Here is a 22,727-nt window from a genome sequence, read left to right on the forward strand (position 1 = left end):
TTTCGTTCATACTCATGTATGTGCGATTACAATAAGTGCCCTCCCGATATATATATATATATATATATATATATATATATATATATATATATATATATATATATATCCTTTACAAGGAATCTATGAGCTAAGAAAATATATAGGGAATTTATGCATTTCACACTGCACACTTGCAAAGTTGGTCTGCACGCGCACACACTCGTTTCGTTAGTTCTGTAATTTTCCTCCACCCCCACATCATCATTTCATTATACACTTCAAGTCTACAAAATTCCTTTCTTTCTTCCGTAAAAATTCCTCTTCTTAAGTAAATTGAACAGAAAAACAGGTGTTCTTCTTAACATTTTTTTATTTGCAAGCATGACAAGGAAAACTGACAACATAGAAATATAGAGGAAAAATATGCATAACACACCACACAGTTGATGTATCATAGTACTCGTACATCTTTGATCCCACAGTATTGACGAGTTTCCTTCGTCCATGTTTTCGACGTGTACATATAGGCCTGCAACAATTATATTGATGATGCATTATTCAATATCAGGGTGTTTTTTATCTTGCGTTGTCGAGGGGGAGAGGGTTTTAAGTTTAGAGATGATTAAACAACGAAATCGATTTACGTCGTTTCAACTGGGCTTCGGATGCAGCCTCCGTCTTTGCCTCATGAAACCACTTTTCATTGCAACCATGCCATCACGTCTTCTGCATGACTGTAGTAATCATTCTTACCTGCGCTTGTTCTAGAGATAACGCCATCCCGTCCTTGACGACCAGTATCCTTATTCCAGCCTTTTAAGAGCTATTGTTCACGACAACAGTGTGTACTGGACTTACGGGCGGAGTCACATACAACTGGCTGCACCCAACAGGACCAATCCTAGCCACGATCAACATCTCTATCCAACATTTTCTTAAGCGCTATATCAAAATATTAAAAATAATGTCTACTAACCTTTTAAGACTTGAGCTCGCCTTCCACATTGTAAAGAAGGACAGTCTTTTGCTTTACAAATAGAAAAATACAAAAAATATTGCACAAAGTTTGTAGACCACTTGCGAAATATGTTATTCTGAAGTTACCTTACTCGTATGTATGAAAATATCATGATTTATAAGTACAATACATAATCATGTATGCAAATGCGTTAGATTATAATACTATATATGTAGAATATTTATGATAAAACGTAAATTTAATCCATAAATTATACATGGATAAAGTAAAGTATCGGTTGAACTAAAAATATATGTATACTCCCTAAAATCCGGGTCACTCTCCGTACGATTATCTTCCATGCGAGTTATCATATAACCCTTCAAAATACTATTTGTTGTTTGTATAAATGATAAAACACATTTAATTTGTAACCTCTTGAATTGTAATATTCCAATAATACGGCTTGATAGGGTTAAACAAGATATACTACTTTTTGTAAGGTGTATGACAATTATTAATTTTTTACACATTTCATTGTTAAAATACATAATACTAAAAACGAGTCTTCTGATGTTGCTGAACATTTACGAGTTTTATTTCTATATTTGTTTAAGTTTCAAGCCATATCTCATAATTCCCGATTTTGAGTACATATTTGTTTTACAACTTGTCGTAGCCTGACAGTGCTGAATAAGCCAAAGAAATCTGAGCAGATAGTATTTAGGCAAAGGTGAAAATTTGGGTCATCACCGACGTATGTGTCGACGATCGTGAATTCCGTTACATGGACTGGCAGTGCAGGCGAACACGCCCTGACAGGCCAAATCACAAGGTTTCCTAATGCCGTCTTTGGGTCACCTCCCCGCTTGGTGTCGGAAGTGCACAGGTTCAATCGAGGTCTAGTGTTGTTTGTGAGAGTCGACCCGGTCTTGGATAGCACTAAAGCAACTGTAACTTGTCACACTCAGCTTTCACATCTTGTACAAAATATGGCTCTTGGCCTACACACTATCACCGTCTCTTTTCAGCCACCGATTTAATTAATCAAGACGTGGTAGTGACAGAGTACCATTTACCGTTAAATGTGCTGGAATGGGATCGATTAATCACACTGCACGTCTCGTTATCACACACTAGATTAATATTAACTACCCTACTACTGGCTATGAAAATGCTGACACGTCCAAGATCCTTCTATCATTCTGTCCTACCCACATTCCAATAGCACTCCTTATTTTCACACCTAATCCTTACCGACGTCGTCTTTGACCATCGCAAGAAGCGAATCTGCGATCTCCTGAAACTCTTTCTTGGACAGCTTCGACAAGAGTTGTCTGTCTCTCTCCGTAGGCATAAGTACCTTCATTTCCTGACTAGTGAAAATTACGAGTGATGAGAGGTTGGTGGAATAAGACGATTGGAGCACGCTATCTAAATCCGAATCCACTTCCCACTTCCCACTTCACCTCTGAAATGGATAATTGAAAAAATAGCAGAAGCATACGTCATTATTCGCGTGTACAGATAAAAAACCTTACCTCCTATGGGATTCAATGAAATCAAACCTTAAGGAATACAACAGTATCTTCAAACGCTTGTCATCAACACTTCTATACTCACAGCCAAGATAGGCTGGGGCAGCCCAGGAGTCGGATGGTGAGGTAATTCAGCCGTACCCTCTCCTCAAACGAAATTTTGTCGAGATTATCTCCATCAAGCAAGACTTGAACCGGGACCTTAACGCCACTCTCAGCTAAGGTCCTCACCATCCTCTCATAGCCAGTGACACTCACTGTCGTATTGCGCAGATACAAACGTCTATATTTCCTGTCAAAGAAAAGACTCAAACACATGAACAGTCAAGAATGGAACTGCCTCTCACTAAATTCACATACGAGTAGCCTCGTGAGAGAGTGACCCAAGAGCCACGGGCAGCCATACCCCGATTTCATCTCCCTCCGAGTTAATTATGGTAAAGGGAAACGAATTCAGCTCCCACCAAGCGGTGCGGGAAGCCTAGGTCGTCTGGTTGAGCACGAAATCCGGGTCTGCCTGCCCGTGGCGCTTGGATCACTATCCCACGGAGCTACTTATATATGTGTGTACAGTATTATTACTATCATTATTATTTTTTTAACACCTAGATCACTCAAGTGGTGCCAGTCCCTTTTGGAATGGGCGAGCGCTTACCTGCTGACATGAAAGTTTGTAGTAAACTGTATTGTCCAGTCGATGTCTTCTTCCCCTACACCATCAATCATGAGAGACATTGTCTCAAACTCTTTGGTTAGTGGTGGAACTGGCATATCTTCGTCATACCGGACCGGAACAATCACAACTGTGGCAAAATTAATTTATTAAAGAGTAATGGAACTCACCGAGGAGCACTTTCATTTCTTATAGGACAAACTTACTAGACTGGGATACCTAAAATCGTGATGAATAGGAGTGTTTAAAATATTCCTATATACTATCTTCTAATGTTTCGGTATGTTTTTCTCAGGTATCATACTTCAAGGGTGGAAAACAGATACAGTACATCGTATAATATGTAAATGCAAGTTTTACAACTATAAGGACTTTTCGGCCTCATATTTCCTATTTTTCATCTTTTGATATCGACAATACTAAAAGATTATTGTCACCCACCTAGTCGTTTCAGTTCGAGGTAGTTCTGCACCTGGTCCTTGAAGGCAATCATGTCATGTGGCGTGTAGAAACGAAGAACGAGTTTCTTAATGGATTTCGGAAAGGTGATGTCCGAGTTGTAGGGCCCCATACAAGAACAGAAATTGCAAACGTTATCTGGTGTCGTAAGGTGCTTGATGATTTTACTGCAGCCCTGCCCGTAGCAGGTGGTAAAGTTAAAACAACAATTATATAGGTTGAGATCAACATCACACCTGATGTCTTTTACCTTGTTCAAAACTTTTTCAAAACCAATTACATCCCGGGGGCATTTTCCTAAAGTAATATTAAGGTATTTTGGGAAAACTTCACTTTCCACATCCAGCAAAATCTCATGGTATCTGCTGACGTTCCACAAGATGCTTGGTAGCGCACGTTGCAGGTGTTTAACGAAGGCCAAATGCATCCCACTGTGACTCATCGCCTCCAAATAGGCGTCTACTCGGAACTCAGGAAGCACTTTCTCATCGTGCGAACTCTCCACCAGTTGCGCGAGCTCTTTAGCGTAGTCGGACAGGAGACCGCTTCGCTGGAATGTCCACACAGCCATGAGCAACATATCCCATAACCTGTATAGACGGCCATCTTGTGCCTGCAGTATTTCTCTCAAGGACGATTCTTGACCCCCGCCCTGGAGACTGGACAGTCGCTGACAAAGTCCAAGGGCTCCCCGATACTCTAGCTGGCTAGTATGAGGGAAAGAATACGTTAATTTTGTACCTGTGGGTGTCCATACTTGCTTAGAAGACAAGAATGCCTCGAACATTTCCTTCTGAGGTAGCTCCAGATTTCTGCACTTGTCAACAATACGAGTCAGTATCATGTGTGGAAGTTCCAAGGTTTCGTAGACAACGCATTGCAAGGCTGCATCGTTGAGTTCTTGCATGAAACACTGAATTTTGTCTTCCCTCTCATCCTCTGAAAGATGCATCGTTTTCTTTACATTAACTAGTCGATCGTGAAGCTTTTCCTTTAGGATGTCACTAATTTCTTCAAGTAGCTGAACCAGGGGCATTGATGGCCTGACCCTATCTGGTGCTACACATGCAAGGTAGGTGAACAAAGTCAAAGTCATTGGTATGGGTTCGTTGCGTTCACGTGCCTTTTCCAAAATGTCTTCCACAGGTGGTGGGTTTGTGCCACTGCCCTTGAAGGCATTATAGTAGTTCTTGATAACTTCCCGTTGCTGAGTGTTTGTAAGTTCAGATACTTTCAGATGGAGACATTTAAGTCCTGCCATAAGACGCATGGCGTCATTCTTGCTTCCTGGCCTCGTGGTCAATAGGATGCGGATGTTGTTAAGATTTCTCATCTTCTCAAACAGGTTCTTAAGAAGATCTTTCGTCTCACCACTCGCTTCATCAAAACCGTCAACCATAATAAGCAGCTTCATTTGCAGGGCTGCTCGATAAAGTAGGTTGTCACTGATGTTGCACACTGCTGTCGGCATGCAGGATCTAAGTAAATCTGAAAATGTTTTGCAGGACTCTTGTTTGCACGATATGTGGATGACTAAATCGAAGTCCAAGAGCCCTGCAACATCGCGTTGCTTTTCCAGATACTCGGAAGCAAGATGTGCAAATATCGTTGACTTGCCACAGCCGTTGGGACCTACAATGGTCACGACTCGGGGTAATACATCAACTCCTGCCGAAGGTACCTTCTTAGTCAACAGTTCTTTCATTTCAATGGCAAATGACCTATTATTTGTAGGCCCTGAGCTCTCATCGGACTGGAGTCCAATAGGCACATATATACTCCTCACGGAAAAATCCACCTGCCACAGAGTAGACGGCAATGGGTAAATCACACTCGCCTTCTCAAGGCTGGAGCAATTTTCTTGGGTTCCATCAGTTTTCAGCAGATTTTGAACATGACCAACCGCATCGTCACCTACAATGTCTTGGTTCTGTATTCTGCCTAAATTCTGTTGAATTTCTTGTTCGGTCTGATCTATGTAAGACACGGACCGGCCCAATCCCAACAGAAGGGACTTGAAAGCTGCCAACCCATCGGTTATGTGAGACTTTAAGTTACTGAACATCTGGTTCAAAACAGCTTCGTCAGTGAAGTCGCATTTCTCATGTGCTAAGACGTTCCGTAGTTCCTTGATCAAATATAGATTGTAAAAAAGACTTGAGTGATCCTCTCTCGTCCAAGCTGGATCATCTGGCGGAGGAAAGCCACATGCACGCTGCACGATGGCATACTTAAAACTGATATCCACTGATTCAAATTGGGTTCCATCGTCAAGGGCATTTCTCTGTGACTTGTTGAAAAATTTCCCGAGTTGAGTATTACTATATCTAGACGTGAAGTAATCCTTTAGAGTTTGCGTGTTTCCTTTGTAACAGGCACCAAAGACAACGTTAAAGAAGCGTCCGCCCTCCGATTTGACAGCCAGAAAAACCTTTAGGAAGTTGATGTCTCCGCGGAGGATTGGCAGAGCCATGGCGTCCTATCTCTGTAAATAAATAAATAAATAAATAAGTAAAAGGAGAAGAATATCAGCATATATATTTTAGTATTTTCTATATACCCACATCCAACAATTAATCAGCACCTGTACATACAAAAGCACTGCAAAGGGAGAACACACGCACAAATCTTAAGAGAACAGCCCGGGTTTGAATTGATTGTGCAATCATCTCAATCAGAACATCCCCATAACCGTTTCAAAGCCGTTGTATCAGATCTGGGACATCCAGCGATTTTGTTTTGACTATAACACTTGCTTCGAGAAATTCTTGGACTTAAACGGGGTTTTCTTCTGCACAGCTTATTACACGGTTACTTGAGGGTAAAAATGAATTGGGTCAAATTGGGTGGCACACTAGAGGCAAACGAACAACACATGTACGATGAATGAGAAATGTACATTCGTCAATAACTACACCACGGCAGAAAGGCCGCCTCACTCAAATAATAGCAGTTTGGCTTAATCACGAAAACCACGTGGGTGAAACCTCATTTCACAAAGCTACTCAAATTGCGACGTATCTATGAAAAGTGTTAGCAAATCCCGGCCAGGCCCCCATCTATTACACGGGTACTTCAGGCGATGGCCTGGTGAAAGCGAGTAGTCAATGATTCCTTTCTCCTGGTTTCTCTTGCGTGTTCTAAAGTCAAAGAACAGACTAATTGGTCAGGTCCTCGGGCGATCAAATTAACCTATTCATTCTAGACTTAAATAGCTATAAACTCCTCTAAACTGAGTAAAATTAACGGCAGTTAGCAAGGATAAAATCCTAAGAGTATCAAATTCGTCCCTTTACAGTAAAAGGCTAACTTGGCGAATATTTGTTGGAGAACAAATCTTGATTAAATGCATTGATAAACACAAGAACTCCAGAGCAACAGATCGGCAACGTTAATGAAAAAAAAACCCCGCTGATTCAAATAAACTGACAGTATCATGCGTAGTTGTTACGCGTTGGTTTTGGTCCTGATTTCCACTACAATGACCTGGCTATATGCCAAAACAAGAGACCGTACTAGTATTGAAATTCCATGTAACTTTGTTTTGTTAAAGAATGTAAACAAAACTCACACTGAGTTTTTCATTAGTAAATACTCTTTACTACAAGTTCATCACCAGCATCTCTACTGTGCACTCGAGATCCCATACGCGCTTATTCCTCCAACTATTGCTGAACCTTTATGAACAGTAGACCAACAAGCGAATTCTGTGATGGTTGGATGTTCCTTGAGTATACTTTAAGATTGGTGACAATGCGTGGTCATCAGCACAGGATCTCCGAGAGCAAGTGAAACGTGTTCTTACTGTTATGGCCATTGATGATGTTTACTGTGGCTACGAGTGGAGGCGAGATGTACCAATGATGAGAGACCGGAACAAGATTCCATGGACCAGAGTGAAGTCTTATGGCGAGAGCATGATACTATTAGGGTATGGTGCATTTTAGAGATAAAACATTGAGCCTTAATGGTGTGGAAGTGATAATGAAGAGATGATGTATAGTTGGTTCACCAAAAAATTGCTGATTTATGAAAAAAAAAATAATGGCTTCATACGACGTACGTTACTGATGTAATCGGAAACGTGCAGAGCTAGCATTCTATTTATTGTGGATTTGAATCCTGAACTTCTTTCCAATTCCTAGCGGTGGGTGTTACCCCCACATTCGTGTACACCCTATTTCTTTCTCATTCCTTTCCTGTTCTCACGGCCCACACCGTTTTCAATTGTTGTGCTTTGTCTCGACATGGAAGACCAGAGGTCTTCCACGTTGACATTTTTATGGCTGGCCGGTGGGTGCCCTAGACGGTCCCACGCCTTGGGCTTCTTATGCCAAGCACAAGCCTTCGTCGTTCCCCTCGGCTGCGTGGGATTATGTTGTATTCATAAGTGTGTAAATTTTTCCTATATGATTTTTTCAAACTTGATATATGTCATTGTTTTAGGTCGATATGGATAGGAGATTTGCTTTTACTCACACCTCTTGTCTATGTCTGTATTCCCTTCTAGAAAATTAAAAGACTTTGGGTTCGACCGGCAATCCAAGGGGAATTGCCGGATCATCGTATGTATCTTTTGTTATTTGCATGTCTTGTAGAATGTTTTGGGTTGAGATGTGAGTCCCAGAAGTATTGTAATGGGCTCTGAATAGGTTTAAGATTAGTAAGTAAGGAGTAGGAGATTTTTCTTGTGTTTTTACAGCCTAACGGTTTTTGGCAACCCCGTGGTTATGTCAGACTATGTAAGGATTGACCTGACGAGGATCGACACATCACGAAGAAACGTAGAGACTGAACAATTCCACATCAGGCTTAATGACCCCCTTATGGGTCGATAGCGTAAAACAACAACAACAATAACAAAAGTCGAGGCTTTTTCCCATCTTCTTTTCTCCGAAGAGGAAGCTGCCGCCTTCCGGAAGTTTAATGGAAAACTCTTTCTTTAAGTGTATTTCTCATTACCCGTTTTTGTTTGTATTTAGTGCGACGCGTGGTGACCAGACATCTTAACTTAGGAGTGTTTTATTTTTTTTTAGTTTAACAGTAGGAGAAAGCGCGGAGTCTTTAATTCGCTTTTAATAGTTTCTATTTGTATTTCTTTTACTACTTTAATTTGCACACTCGCTTCATTTATAATCCCGTTGTTTGTAAGGCCAAAGTTGTTGAATTAATAGTGTAATAAAATCTTATTTATGCGATTTTAAGTTTTACTGTCAGCAAACATTCGAACCTGGCAAATAATCTCTTATTTGAAACAAAGTTCATTAACCACAGACTGACAGTAGATAATTCGTTTAAAACCTACTGACCAATTTGTGACACTACCCGAACAATTAAAACGTATAATTCAAAAAGGACGGTTTTGGCCGTAGTTACGCGCCTCCAGCCGTAGACACCTCTACTTTTTATTATTATTATTCATCTTGTTCCAAGTACATTATTCGAAATAACACTGGAATACTCCATTGACGAATCATAATGGTTATGGAGTATCACTGTGGAACCACGATTAGCCTCGCAAGGATGTTTGAACGACATTATGGAATGCTGTTTTCTCGCTGCGATGTTTGAGAAGTCATGATGAGTAATAGTCATGATATGCACGTGTGGTGGAGATAGTGAATGATAGGCAAGATAACGAAGGATGGCCACGGGTATAGTGAGGTAAGTCATTACGACCTCTGGAAGGGCAAAATATTTTTGTTGGTATACGAATGTGTGCGGTTAACCACCATGGTCTAAGATCACGTGTTGTACTCATGATCGGCAGCTAATACCCACCTGAATGAGAATTCATACCTTGTAGTGGCTGATCTATGAATATTGCTATGATTTGTGTGTGTGTGTGTGTGTGTGTGTGTGTGTGTGTGTGTGTGTGTGTGTGTGTGTGTGTGTTTACCGAATTATAACAGACGTTCTCGTGTGACGTAATGTGAAGGAATGATCTGTAGGTTGTAAACCTTACAAGTTCTTTGATTTCATTTCCTGAGGCTAGAGATTGATTGAAAAGCACCAAACGATTGATTCCGAATAAGTGATAAGTCACCAGCACGAAATCCGGGAAAAGAAATCATCGGTCGAATATCAACAGCATCCTGTTCAACCGAGGACATCAACTCATTTGAAGACATCACCAGTCAGTGCACTACTAAAGGAGAGGCCAAAGGGACAATCAGAGGTATTATCTTATTTAGTTAGGATTTAGATCGCGCAGGGCTAGCCAGGTAGGATAACCAAATGCATAAGTGTGTATCTTGCCCAGTTAATTGATTTTGGATTCTTGATGAATATAAGTTGCATGCCACTGTATGTGGAAATAATTTGAATCATAATAGAGTGTAGTATGTTTTCTTTAATTAGCCCAGGGCTGTGATTCACATGAGTTTGCTCCCCTCTGAGAAACATTTCTCTGGTCCGAAATCGAAATTACACGCTTGCACTGAAGGGAACGTGCCTGGTCCCGACCGGCGTCCCAAGTTTCCTGGACTTTGGCTCTCAACTGCAGCTATCCCCCTACGCCAACTTCCCAGTGTACGAGAATTCTCATGCCCCTCAACCACACCCTCCTCCCTCCACTGCCCAGGGATTTCGTTATCCCGCCGAGGACATTGATAACCAACAGATAGCCTTGCAAAACTGGCATAAATACTCCTGTTCAATAATATCGAGTTCGTGTCAATGGCGAAAAATATATTAATACATGAATAAAACCTAGGTTCTGATGAATACCTTTAGTCACCAAGTTCAAACGTACGATTAACAGTTTGCACATCAACGTTTTCCGATACGAATTATCTTTTGTTGTTTGGCTATTCGGACGCTTTCCATTGCAAAGAACCACAAAGTACTTACTTTTACAACAAACTGTTGATGTCTCTTATGCCTTGGTTTCCCCAGCTTTCAATCTTCGCACTCGCCCGGTCTTGACACTGCTGTGTTTGCCGAACACTGAAGCTCCATGCGTGTGTTGGGTGTCTTGCAAGTCCTGTCGTTACCAACTAGTATTTATCGTTGCACATTTATTTGGTAACACTGCAAGGTGTAACACACACAAACACAGAACATAAATCACTTGTTCCCATCGTGTTTATCGAGAAACAAAAGCAAGTCAAGAAACCAGGTATATTCACTGCAGTAATAAAACAAAGTCACTCGTAATCGTTTGAATTGCCAACACTTCTAACATGGTGAAACTCGTGGAAGGGGTTGCCGTCAAGTGAATAAAATGACATTGCAGAGTCTGGATAAAAATCATTCCATTCGTAAAAAAAAGCAGCGAAAGGGTTAATCCACTGTGTAGGGATTCAGTAAACGCGACGTAAGTACTTGTTGATTAGTTGGGCGAGCTATGCCCCGTGACGTCATAGAAGTTCAGCTTTCCCAACCTCCAGGGAACCTATTTCTTCCACTTTTAGACCTACTTGGTGCCCCGGACGAACTGAAACGCAAGTGGTAGATCACTTTCACATCCTTAACTAACAGGAATACATAATTCAGCGACGTTTTGGAACACACTGTGACAATTCATTTGTTCAAACCCTGCCTGGTTCGCAGTTCACCAATTCCCACTAACCCTTTGCCTCAGGAAAAAAAAAAAAATATAGCTCTTCATTTCTTCTATTCCCCTCTTTATAGACAAAGGAGGTTTTTATGACAACACTTCGGATAGAAGAGCTGTTTGTGGCTGTAAAAATACTCTTTTCACTAATATTTTCATCCCCAACTGGAAACTCTACTGATTCTTTTCTGGCTAACGCCAAGTGACTCCATGTGGCTGGCTACCACATCATGGTCAGTGATAAGTGAGTCCTTAAGTGAAGTAATAACAACGGAAGTTTAAATCTCTTCAGGACTGGATTATGGATTATGGATTAGCTAGGTAAGACCATCCGCTCGCGCGGGATCGGTTTTTTTGGGAGGGGAAGAATGTCTGTAAGAAAATGAAAACGATAGTAGTGCATAAAAGAGGGCTATTGCCAGCGCGCTTTTTCGTGAGCGATTAGGGGCGGTTGGTGGTCGTGGCTCGGAAGAAATGGACAGGAGACTTGGGGTTGGAGACTGGGATTAATGTGTAACCGTGAGGACTTATTGTACAAATACAAATACAAAAAGGGGGATAGATAGTTTGAAGCAGGGTGTAATGAGGGGGGCGGGGGATATTAGTAGAAGACGTCAACATTGAAAATGAAGGAAGTTAAGTGGAACAGAGTGGGGCAGACCCACTTGTATGTTTTTTTATTAAATGGTTAGTGGGACGCATTGAGGATTGACCAGGGGGTGAGTTCGGATTTTTTTTTTTTTTTTTTTTTTTTTTTTTAAGTTACTCTGTCGTTACATGCATATTGATTGATAACAAGTGCGATTTCTAACCGGCTCCTGTGGGAGTCTGTGATGTTATTGATTATTTTTTCGATTTATTTATCTATTTACTTACATTACATTAGGGGTATATTCTTGGAGGATTTTGAAAAATTGCCACATGAACAATGCAGGAGACAGTTTCAGAAATACATATGGTTGAATTTCTTGAGCCCATCTCAAGTCACTTGTCATAGGTTGTTCTTGTGACCTCCGGTCACCAAGTAAAATCACGTTCACAGGCAGGATGTGCTTCCTTTTTCTTTGTACTGATTTTCGTTGGGCATGCTCCTTTCAGAGCTCACTCAAAATAGACAAACATTTATTGTAATGAGTTTCTTCCACAGTCGTTGCAGCCCGGGATATGTATATTGCAATTTGCAACTGAATACGCCTAATGACATATTTTTTCGCTTTATATCTAAAATGAAAATACAATGTAACCATTTCATTAAACGAGTGAATTTTATACTATATTTCATATATAAATGTCAGTCCTACAATTTCAATTGATTTTACTGATTACAACTTATGTACAATCAATACTGACAGTCATGCCAGACAATGTCATGTCGATAATTTTTAGTGCACCATTCTTGGCGCATCGTAAACGAAGTAATTTGTGTCAAACATTGGAGTAACCCACACAGAAACACCCATGACAAACATATGAAATAGAAGATAACATACGACTGTAGCACGATTGACATTGTTAGAGGCGCTGGTCCACGGTCTACAATAAAAACAACAATAAAACTCATCCTACACTTTGCATTCATAACGAAATGGAAGATTCTGTAGGAGTCGATTTTGTTATAAGGACTGCGCGGCAAATTCCCGGAAAGTTTTTGGTTCATGTACGTCTACGTTTGTGTTCGATTCGTTGCAACGGAGGCTTAGTCTTACTCAGTTTTGTTATCCACTTCCTTCGATGACAAGAGAATTCTCTGTCGGGGTTAGTTCAAAATTTTTGATGTTTTGATATCATTCGCCGTCTTAATTAGGTCTTCTTGCTTCTCGGGGTTTTATTCGCTTGCTTTGCCTTGACACTATTCACACCTTATTTCAGTCTGTATTCATTGCTCACTAATTTCGGTTGTTGATCATAGTTCCTCTCAAAGAGAAATGCCTTTATCACTGTATTTTCACTTCTTGAAGTGTGTGTTGTATCTGTCACACTCCTGTATGATTTTTTTTTCTAATACATATGCATATTTGTGGACTACGTTCTAAGACTGAGTGCGTGATTTTTTGGCTTCAAAAGTCCATCTCTTATCAATTAATAAGCTATATAAATCACTAGTTCGTCCACATTTGAAATATGCTGTTTCCGTATGGTCAACGCATCTCATTAAAGACATTGGCAGATTGGAGAAAGTACAACGGCGAGCCACAAAACAGATTCCAAATATAAATAATAAACGATCCACAAATCAACGAAAATATGTAAATCTATTTAGTCTAAAAAAAAAAAGCGTAGACTCAGAGGTGATTTGATACAGGTCATTAAGATTTGAAAGTGACACAAGTTTCGTACTGAATGAGAATCAGACAAGAATTAATGGTCTCAAAATATCAGGAAATATATTTCTTTTTAAAGTGAGTAGAAACAACTTCGCCAGCCGTGTAGTTAATGAATGGGATAAACTTACTGCAGAGGCAGTGCAATGCAGAGGCAGTTCAAAGCTTTAAGATTCGTTTAGAAAAACATCTAAACAAGATGCTGTAATGCTTCCCATTTATTTCATATCATTGTTTATCATTTTTTGTTTAGTTTTTAATTATTACAAAGTATAACAAAGGCGGAGCATGTCGACAAGAGAACTTTTGGTCCATAACTAGGTCGGATACGAAAAAATATATATAATAATAGTAAAAAAATATATCAAATAAATAAAATAAGATAAAAACTATAATATTATAAATGATAATGAATAAGATAAATGCATAGGTATAGTTAAATAATAAACAAACAGGTAAATAGCAAATAATAATAGATTGAAATATGAATGACAAATTAAGATCAAGCAAATAATAAACAAACAGACAAATAATAATAAAAAAACAAAACAAAAAAACAGATAATATGAAATAAATGGTAATCATTACAGCATCTTGCTTAGATGCTTATCTAAAGTTCTAAACGAATCTCAAAGCTTCGAACAGAACTACATTGCACTGCCTCTGGATGAAGTTTATTCCATTCATTAACTACATGGTTGGCGAAGCTGTTTCTACCCACTTCCAAAATAAATCTATTTCTTGACAGTTTGAGTCCATTATTTCTTGTCGGATTCTCATTCAGTGTAAAAATGTTGTCACTTTTGATGTTGTCAATCCCCTTTAGACTCTTAAAGACCTGTATCAAGTCACCTCTGAGTCTACGCTTTTTTAGGGAAAACAGATTCATATGTTTTAGTCGATTTTCGTATGATATTTGGAATCAGTTTTGTGGCTCGCCGTTGTACTTTTTCCAATCTATCAATGTCTTTAATAAGATGCGGTGACCATACGGAAACAATATATTCCAAATGTGGACGAACTAAAGATTTATATAGCTTGTTAATGAGTGATGGACTTTTGAAGTCAAAGGATCGCGCGATCTGTCTTAGAATCTTATCTGCTTTCTCAGAGACTGAAATACGCTGCTTGGATGATTTGAGATCATTACTGATAATTACGCCGAGATCTTTTTCACTATCCACTTTTGTTAACGAATTTCCAAATAATTTGTAATCGTACTTACTGTTATTTTTACCTATGTGCATTACCTTGCATTTACTTGTGTTAAATTTCATTAGCATTTCAGACCATTACCGTAATTTATCTATATCTTCTTGAATATCTATTTGGTTTAAGTGATCATTTGCCATTCCGCACAGTTTTGTATCATCAGCAAATTTGGAAACAGTAGGTTTTAGTCCATGGTCTATATTTTTTATATATACTATGATTAGAAGTGGCCCAAGAACGGAACCCTGAGGAACTCCAATTGTAACATTTTTTTTTTCCATCTAGAAGTTTTGCCGTTTAAAACAACCCTCTGTTTTCGATTATTCAACCAATTTCTAGTCCAAATTTATAGACTACCACTTACTCCGTGTGAAACTGATTTAGTGAGTAGCCTTTCGTTGGGGACGGTATTAAAAACTTTTGCAGTCTTAATATATTCAATCTATATTGTTTCTTTTGTCATAATTGGAGATGACTATGTTGTAGAATTCTAATAAGTTAGTCACGCAAGAACGTTTCCCTCTGAATTTATGCTGGTTATCATTTATCATTTATTTGATTATTATTTATTATCATTTACCTGTCCATGTACTATTAATTATTATTTATCTATGTGTTTATTACTTAACGTTACATATGTATCTATCTATTTTATTTATCATTATTCATATCATTATTATTCTTATCTATGTATTTAATAATCATTATAATTTTTCTCATCTGACCTAGTTATGGACCAAATAGGTTTCCTGTCGGAATGCTTCTCCTTTATAATCCTGTTATATATATATATTTATATATATATGTATATATATATATATATATATATATATATATATATATATATATAAATATACATATATATATATATGCTGATGTGAACTGTAAACTGCTGTTGTATGCCGATGATTCAGCCTTACTAGTTTCTGGCAAAGATGTAAATAGGATTGAGATGTTACTCAGTGAAGAGTTATTGAATGTCAGCAAGTGGTTGAAGGATAACAAATTGTCTCTACATCTAGGTAAAACAGAATCCATTCTCTTTGGCTCTGATCAAAAACTCAATAATGCTCCCAACTTCAATATCCAATGTAATGATACTAGTATTCAACCTAAGTCTGTTGTTAAATATCTTGGAACAGAAATTGATCAAAATGTGTCGGGAGAAGTTATGGCACAAAAAATAAATGAGTCAGCTCCGGTACAAAATTTTTGGCGAGAATACAAAAATACCTAGATGTAGAGACAATGAAGTTACTATCTTCGGCCCTGGTACAGTGTCATATTGACTATGCTTGTTCTTCCTGGTATAGCAACCTATCTAAAAAAAATCTAAGAGTAATCTTCAAATATGTCAAAAGAAACTAATCAGGACCCTTTTGAACCTCCATCCGCGTACTCATCTAGATTATACGCATTTTAAACTGATAATTGGTTACGTGTTGAGAATCGTGTTGTTCAGTTAAAGCTTAATCATGTTCACCCAATTGTAAACGACTCTTGTCCCAGTTATTTGTCAGATACCTTTACACTTGTTAGAAATGCTCGTTCCCTGAGAACTCGTTCTAGTAGGTCATCTGTTATTGTGCCTAGGTTTAATAGTTCGTTAGGGAAAAAAACGTTCAAGTACACTGGTGCTATTGCTCGGAACTCTTTACCGACCAACATTCAATCAATTGTACCTAAAAGTAGTTTTAAAAAATCAGTTGAATGTTATCTTTTAGACACTGTTCTTTCTGAAGAAAATAGTTTATATGTTTAATTTACACTTCTTATAATCCTAATTTACACTTCTTATAACCTAGCTTTTATTATGACAATCTTTTTCCTAGTTTTTATATGAGGACCACAGTGGAAATAAGTCTTTTGACTTTCTGTGCCATCCTCGGATGTACAATTATATGTACTATGTATAGTATTGAGTCTTATATAAGACTCAATATCATACATAGTGGAAAAAGTACAACGGCGAGCCACAAAACTGATTCCAAATATCATACGAAAATCGACTAAAACATATGAATCTGTTTTCCCTAAAAAAACGTAAACTCAGAGGTGACTTGATACAGGTCTTTAAGATTCTAAAGGGAATTGACAACATCAAAAGTGACAAAATTTTCACATTAAATGAGAATCAGACAAGAAACAATGGTCTCAAACTGTCCGGAAATGGATTCAATTTGGAAGTAGGTAGAAACAACTTTGCCAACCATGTAGTTAATGAATGGAATAAACTTCCTGCACGGGTAGTGCAATGTAGTTCACTTCGAAGCTCTAAGAATCATTTAGATAAACACCTAAGCAAGATGCTGTAATGATTATCATTTTTTTATATTATTTGTTTTTTGTTTTCTGTATCACTTGTCTGTTTGATTTTCATTTATTATTAGCTATATGTCAATTTATTATTATTTACTATTTACCTGTTTATTATTAAACTATACCTATGCATTTATCTATTTTATTTGTTATTTACATAATTATAGTTTTTATTTATTATTTTATCACTATTATGATTTTTTTCGCATCCGACCTAGATATGGACCAAAAGGTCTCCTGGCGGCATGGTCCTTCGAAATCGAAATTACACGCTCGGATTGAATTCTCGTGCCACTTAACCACACCCTCCTCCTCCTTTCCCTGCCCACGCATTTCGTTATACCGCCGAATACACGGACAACCAACAGACTGAAACGAACACATTATACCGTGCGTCTTGCAAAACTGACATAAAAACTCCAGTTCAATAATATCTAGTTCGTGTCAATGGCGAAAAATATATTTCTAATACATGAATCCAAAAATCTAGGTTCTGATATATACCCTCTTAGTCACAGTTCAAACGTACGATGAACAGTTTGCACATCAACATTTTCCGACACGAATTATCTTTTGATGTTTGGCTATTCGGACGCTTTCCAATGCAAAGAACCACAAAGTACTCACTTGTACGACAAGCTGTAGATATGTCTAATCCCTTTCGTCACTTTGTTTTCCCAGCTTTCAATTATTGCACTCGCCCGTTCCTGGCACTGCTTTGCTTGCTGAACACCAAAGCTCTATGCGGGTGTTGGCCGTTGGGTTGCTTGAAGTCCCGTCGTTACCAACTAGTATTTCTCGTTGCACATTTATTTGGTAACACTGCAAGCTGTAACACACACAAACACAGAACATAAGTCACTTGTTCCCATCGTGTTTATCGAGAAACAAAAGCAAGTCAAGAAACCAGGTATATTCACTGCAGTAATAAAACAAAGTCACTCGTAATCGTTTGAATTGGCAACACTTCTAACATGGTGAAACTCGTGGAAGGGGTTGCCGTCAAGTGAATAAAATGACATTGCAGCGTCTGGATAATATTTTCAACCCCAACTGGAAACTCTACTGATTGATGATTGATAGAGTTCATCTTTTGAATCATCTTCATAAGTTACCATAGTATAGTTATGATCAAAAGCAAGTTAAGAGGCCAGGACGTGGGTGACAACGTTAGACATACAGAGAAATGTCTTATGGAACAAAGTAGCCTAGTTGTACTTACAACTAATAGATATATAAAGGGAGATACACTCAGATAAGGTTTGGCACTAGGTTTCAGGATTTGAACAAGGTTCATTGATGACATCAGTTAATAAAATCGCTTGGCAACAGCCAAAGAAATACGAGACGTCTAGAATTGAAAGGTCTAAATACACCTTGGTACGTAAATATGGTTCTTAGAGCGTTGTACTTCAAGAGGCAGAATGGCTTACGCATAACGCTCTGTGCTAGTCCTTGATCAAGTGACGCGTTGGATATTTCCGGTAGCCTCTGTCGCGTCCTTTTCCACCATGAGAAGATGACGTCACTCGTTCATGGGAGAAAAGTGACATCATCTTCTCATGACGTCATCGTTGCGTCATCGGGTCTTTTGTCATCTTTATGTCTGCCGACGTCAGCCTGAAGGTACATTTTGCTGGTTGCGATTATCGTCCAACAATAATCGTCAGACGATTGCCTAGAGCACTGATTCTTTGTTTTGGAATGATGGGCCTGTTTGGCTTCGAGCTGTAAAGTGGGAGACAGTTACCCGTCTGAGGTATTGGCTGCTTGTTATTGTGGCAAAGTAGCATGCAGTTGATACTATAGGGCCTATATGGGGCGCCCCTACGGACCAGAGCCACTAGCCATTTTGTCTATGATAGAGGAAAACTCTGTTCATAAAGAAATGATAACACTTTTATACTACGACTGTCCCTCCGTTATGCTGCCCCCCCCCCCAACCCTTGTTGCTGTCCTGTACCATTTCTCTGAGTAATAATTTTCTGTGGTGGGGGAATTCCCTGTGGTGGGGGAAAAGAATACTGCCAACAAGTATTTCCACTTGGATCTTAGGAGACGAGAAGAAAGGGACGGGGATTGGGACTAGGCATCCTTCTCCTTGTAGCCCCACAGGGAACATTCGTAAAAGAAAAGTATATATATATATATATATGTATATATATATATATGTATATATATATACTGTATATATATATGTATATGTATGTATGTATGTATGTATATATGTATATATATATAACACACAGGAACCCACAGTCGGAGAAAGAATAAACTTCGAATAGAGAATAATCCTATATTTCGGCTATCAACTGTAGCCCTCTTCAGGAAAGTACCCGAAATATAGGATTATTCTCTATTCGAAGTTTATTCTTTCTCCGACTGTGGGTTCCTGTGTGTTATCTACAAATGTGCTACTACATTTCTATTTAGAAATATATATATATATATATATATATATATATATATATACATACAAACATATTTATATATATATATATATAAATATTATATATATATATATACATATTATATATATATATATATATATATATATATATATATATGCATGTTATGGCTATCTTCCAGTCAAGTGGTATTCATCATTCCGTTCTGTATTTCATCCACCCTCAAATGTTTATTTTTTCCTATATCACTTCTTTTATTCCTTCATTCCACAATGTATTCTTCCTTCTATCAGCGTTTACTCCTTTCAATACTATATTTGATAATTTTCCATACATGCCGTTACTTTAAACAGTGTCGCTTAAACGTCATTTACACGGAGCTTTTTATTCGCTTTGGACAAGCGTCTTTATTCACTAACGAATAAGGAAGTTAGCATCTAGCGTCAACCAAGGTCTATATATACACACGTATATATATATATATATATATATATATATACATATATATATATATATATATATATATATATATATATATATATATATATATATATATATATATATCTTGGCGTCAAAATCAGCCTTTACGATCCCTGTATGCTGACTGTTTCCCTGTATAATCTCAGTTTCTCCCAAGTGTATTAGTTATTACTCATGTATGATTACTTCTATTACTACAAATTATATTTTGATCTTTACAAGTCTTCATCATCAGTCTTCATATGTAAGTTTGATGTATGCTAATTTCTGTGTGTTCACTATTTCACGATAGATATTTTGTACCTTATCAAAATTATCAGTGCAGTTTTTATATGAAACCGGTTATTTTCGGTGTAAATAGGTTGAACCTTTTCATTGTTTCCGTATAATTACGAAACTTGTCTTACCTCACCTTTTCACCAATGAGCGTACTAAATTTCTCAACTAGTGCTTTTGTAGCATCTGGACTTTTCATTTTGACTCTTTCTAATGGCTCAATTATATTTCAAGTATTTTTTCAGAGTATATCATTAATAGTATTGATGTATGTTATCTTAGTTTTCCCGGTGATAGTTGGATATTTTTATTTCTTTTTATAACTTTTTTCAGTTGACAAATCTATTCTTTTCTCTGTTTCTTCTCAGCATCTTTGTAATTCACACACTTATAATTATCTTGCATTGTCTTTTATCTTAAAGACAATTTTCACGGTGGTTCACCAAAAAAATTCTATTAGATTGACATTCAAAATCAATGCTGTGCCAGGAATCATTCATGTTATTGTTTTTCGCTCAAACGTTGCCAATTTGTATAGATAAATATATTATAGCCACCTCCAATTTGGATATCCATGATCATATAGTATATGGATGTAGGTACTAAAACACATTTCACCCTTATAAGGAGACTGGTCGGACCCAGCTCAAGGGTGTCTGGTCGTTTCGCTACATCGCCAGTTCGCTACCAACCAGTTCGCTACATTCTTTGGTCGTTTCGCTACATTTCTTCGGTCGCTTCGCTACATTCTTTGGTCGTTTCGCTACATCCTTTCGGTCGTTTCGCTACATTCTTCGGTCGTTTCGCTACATTTCGCTACACTGTTTTTATTCCCATTTGAGATACGAATATGATAGAAAATACAATATGTGTAGGTTTATGAAGTACCTGTAACCCATTGGACGTTTCGCTACATGGCCAGTTTGCTACTAACGTCTTGATACATTCTTCGGTCGTTTCGCTACATTCTTTGGTCGTTTCGCTACATTGCCAGTTCGCTACCAACCAGTTCGCTACATTCTTTGGTCGTTTCGCTACATTTCTTCGGTCGTTTCGCTACATTCTTCGGTCGTTTCGCTACATTGCCAGTTCGCTACCAACCAGTTCGCTACATTCTTTGATCGTTTCGCTACATTTCTTCGGTCATTTCGCTACATTCTTTGGTCGTTTCGCTACACTGTTTCGGTCGTTTCGCTACATTCTTCGGTCGTTTCGCTACATTTCGCTACACTGTTTTTATTCGCATTTGAGATACGAATATGATAGAAAATACAATGTGTGTAGGTTTATGAGGTACCTGTAACCCCTTGGACGTTTCGCTACATGGCCAGTTTGCTACTAACGATTTGCTACATTCTTCTGTCGTTTCGCTACATTCTTTGGTCGTTTCACTACATTGCAAGTTCGCTACCAACCAGTTCGGTACATTCTTTGGTCGTTTCGCTACATTTCTTCGGTCGTTTCGCTACATCCTTTTGGTCGTTTCGCTACATTCTTCGGTCGTTTCGCTACATTTCACTACACTGTTTTTATTTGCATTTGAGATACGAATGTGATAAAAAATACAATGTGTATAGGTTTATAAAGTACCTTTAACCCATTGGACGTTTCGCTACATGGCCAGTTTGCTACAAACGATTTGTTACATTCTTCGGTCGTTTCGCTACATTTGGCTACGTTGTTCGGTCGTTTCGCTACATTCTTTTGGTCGTTTCGCTACATTCCTTGGTCGTTTCGCTACATTTCGCAACACTGTTTTTTTTTTTTATCGCATTTGAGATATGAATATGATAGAAAATACGATGTGTGCAAATTCATAAAGTAATTTAGTAGGCTACGGAAGCACAATTTGCAAACTGGCCATGTAGCGAAACGACCTGTAACCGCTACAACCTTCGGTCGTTTCGCTACATTTGGCTACATTCTTCGGTCGTTTCGCTACATTCTTTCGGTCGTTTCGCTACATTCTTTGGTCGTTTCGCTACATTTCGCTGTACTTTTTTTTTTTTTTTTTTTACCGCATTTGAGATACGAATATGATAAGAAATACGATGTTTGTAAATTCATAAAATAATTTTGTAGGCCACGGAAGCGGAATTTGACTAATGAGGCGATTTGGCGATAGATAAAATTGTTTTTAATCGGTCCTTGTTTTATGCAATCGTCAGGCAGATTATCGGGCAGATAATTATAAAACAGTGACTCATCATGCACATTACCAGATCTGGGCGCGTTCCTCGGTGCGTTCCGCTTTAGTTTGCCCGCGGTTAGGGCTCCCAAAATATTAAAGCAATATAGGTGCCGGTATAGTATGTGGCCTACAAAAATTTCATTTGGTATAATATGTGGCCTACCGGACTTTTATTTCGTGGTATGAACCTCCTGTCTCTTAAGCTTCAATAGTTTGGGAGCGCTAACCGCGGCCAAACTAAAGCGGAATGCACCCAGCTCTGGTAATGTGCATGATAAGTCACTGTTTTATGATTATCTACCGGATAATCTGCCTGACGATTGAATAAAACAAGGGCCGATAAATATAATTTTAT

At 38.3% G+C, this 22,727-nt stretch overlaps 1 protein-coding gene across 2 annotated transcripts; it reads right to left on the reverse strand.

Annotated features, from left to right (window-relative positions):
- Positions 1-329: 329 nt before the first annotated feature.
- LOC143032759 (uncharacterized) lies at positions 330-17,783 on the reverse strand. 2 transcript variants are annotated; one of them, XM_076197748.1, is made up of 6 exons: positions 17,645-17,783; positions 10,460-10,592; positions 3,590-6,092; positions 3,131-3,278; positions 2,561-2,767; positions 330-2,408 (listed from the first exon to the last, which is right to left on the reverse strand). In XM_076197748.1, exons 3-6 carry the CDS (start codon positions 6,078-6,080, stop codon positions 2,372-2,374), a joined length of 2,883 nt encoding a protein of 960 aa, XP_076053863.1. In that variant the 5' UTR covers positions 6,081-6,092; positions 10,460-10,592; positions 17,645-17,783; the 3' UTR covers positions 330-2,371. The 2 variants fall into 2 exon arrangements, with proteins under 2 accessions (XP_076053863.1, XP_076053864.1); XM_076197749.1 differs by lacking the exon at positions 10,460-10,592 and having other exon boundaries at positions 17,645-17,770.
- Positions 17,784-22,727: the final 4,944 nt, after the last annotated feature.

Source organism: Oratosquilla oratoria, chromosome 14 (genome assembly GCF_046742065.1).
Source record: "Oratosquilla oratoria isolate Oo_2021 chromosome 14, ASM4674206v1, whole genome shotgun sequence".
Lineage (NCBI taxonomy): Eukaryota > Metazoa > Arthropoda > Malacostraca > Stomatopoda > Squillidae > Oratosquilla > Oratosquilla oratoria.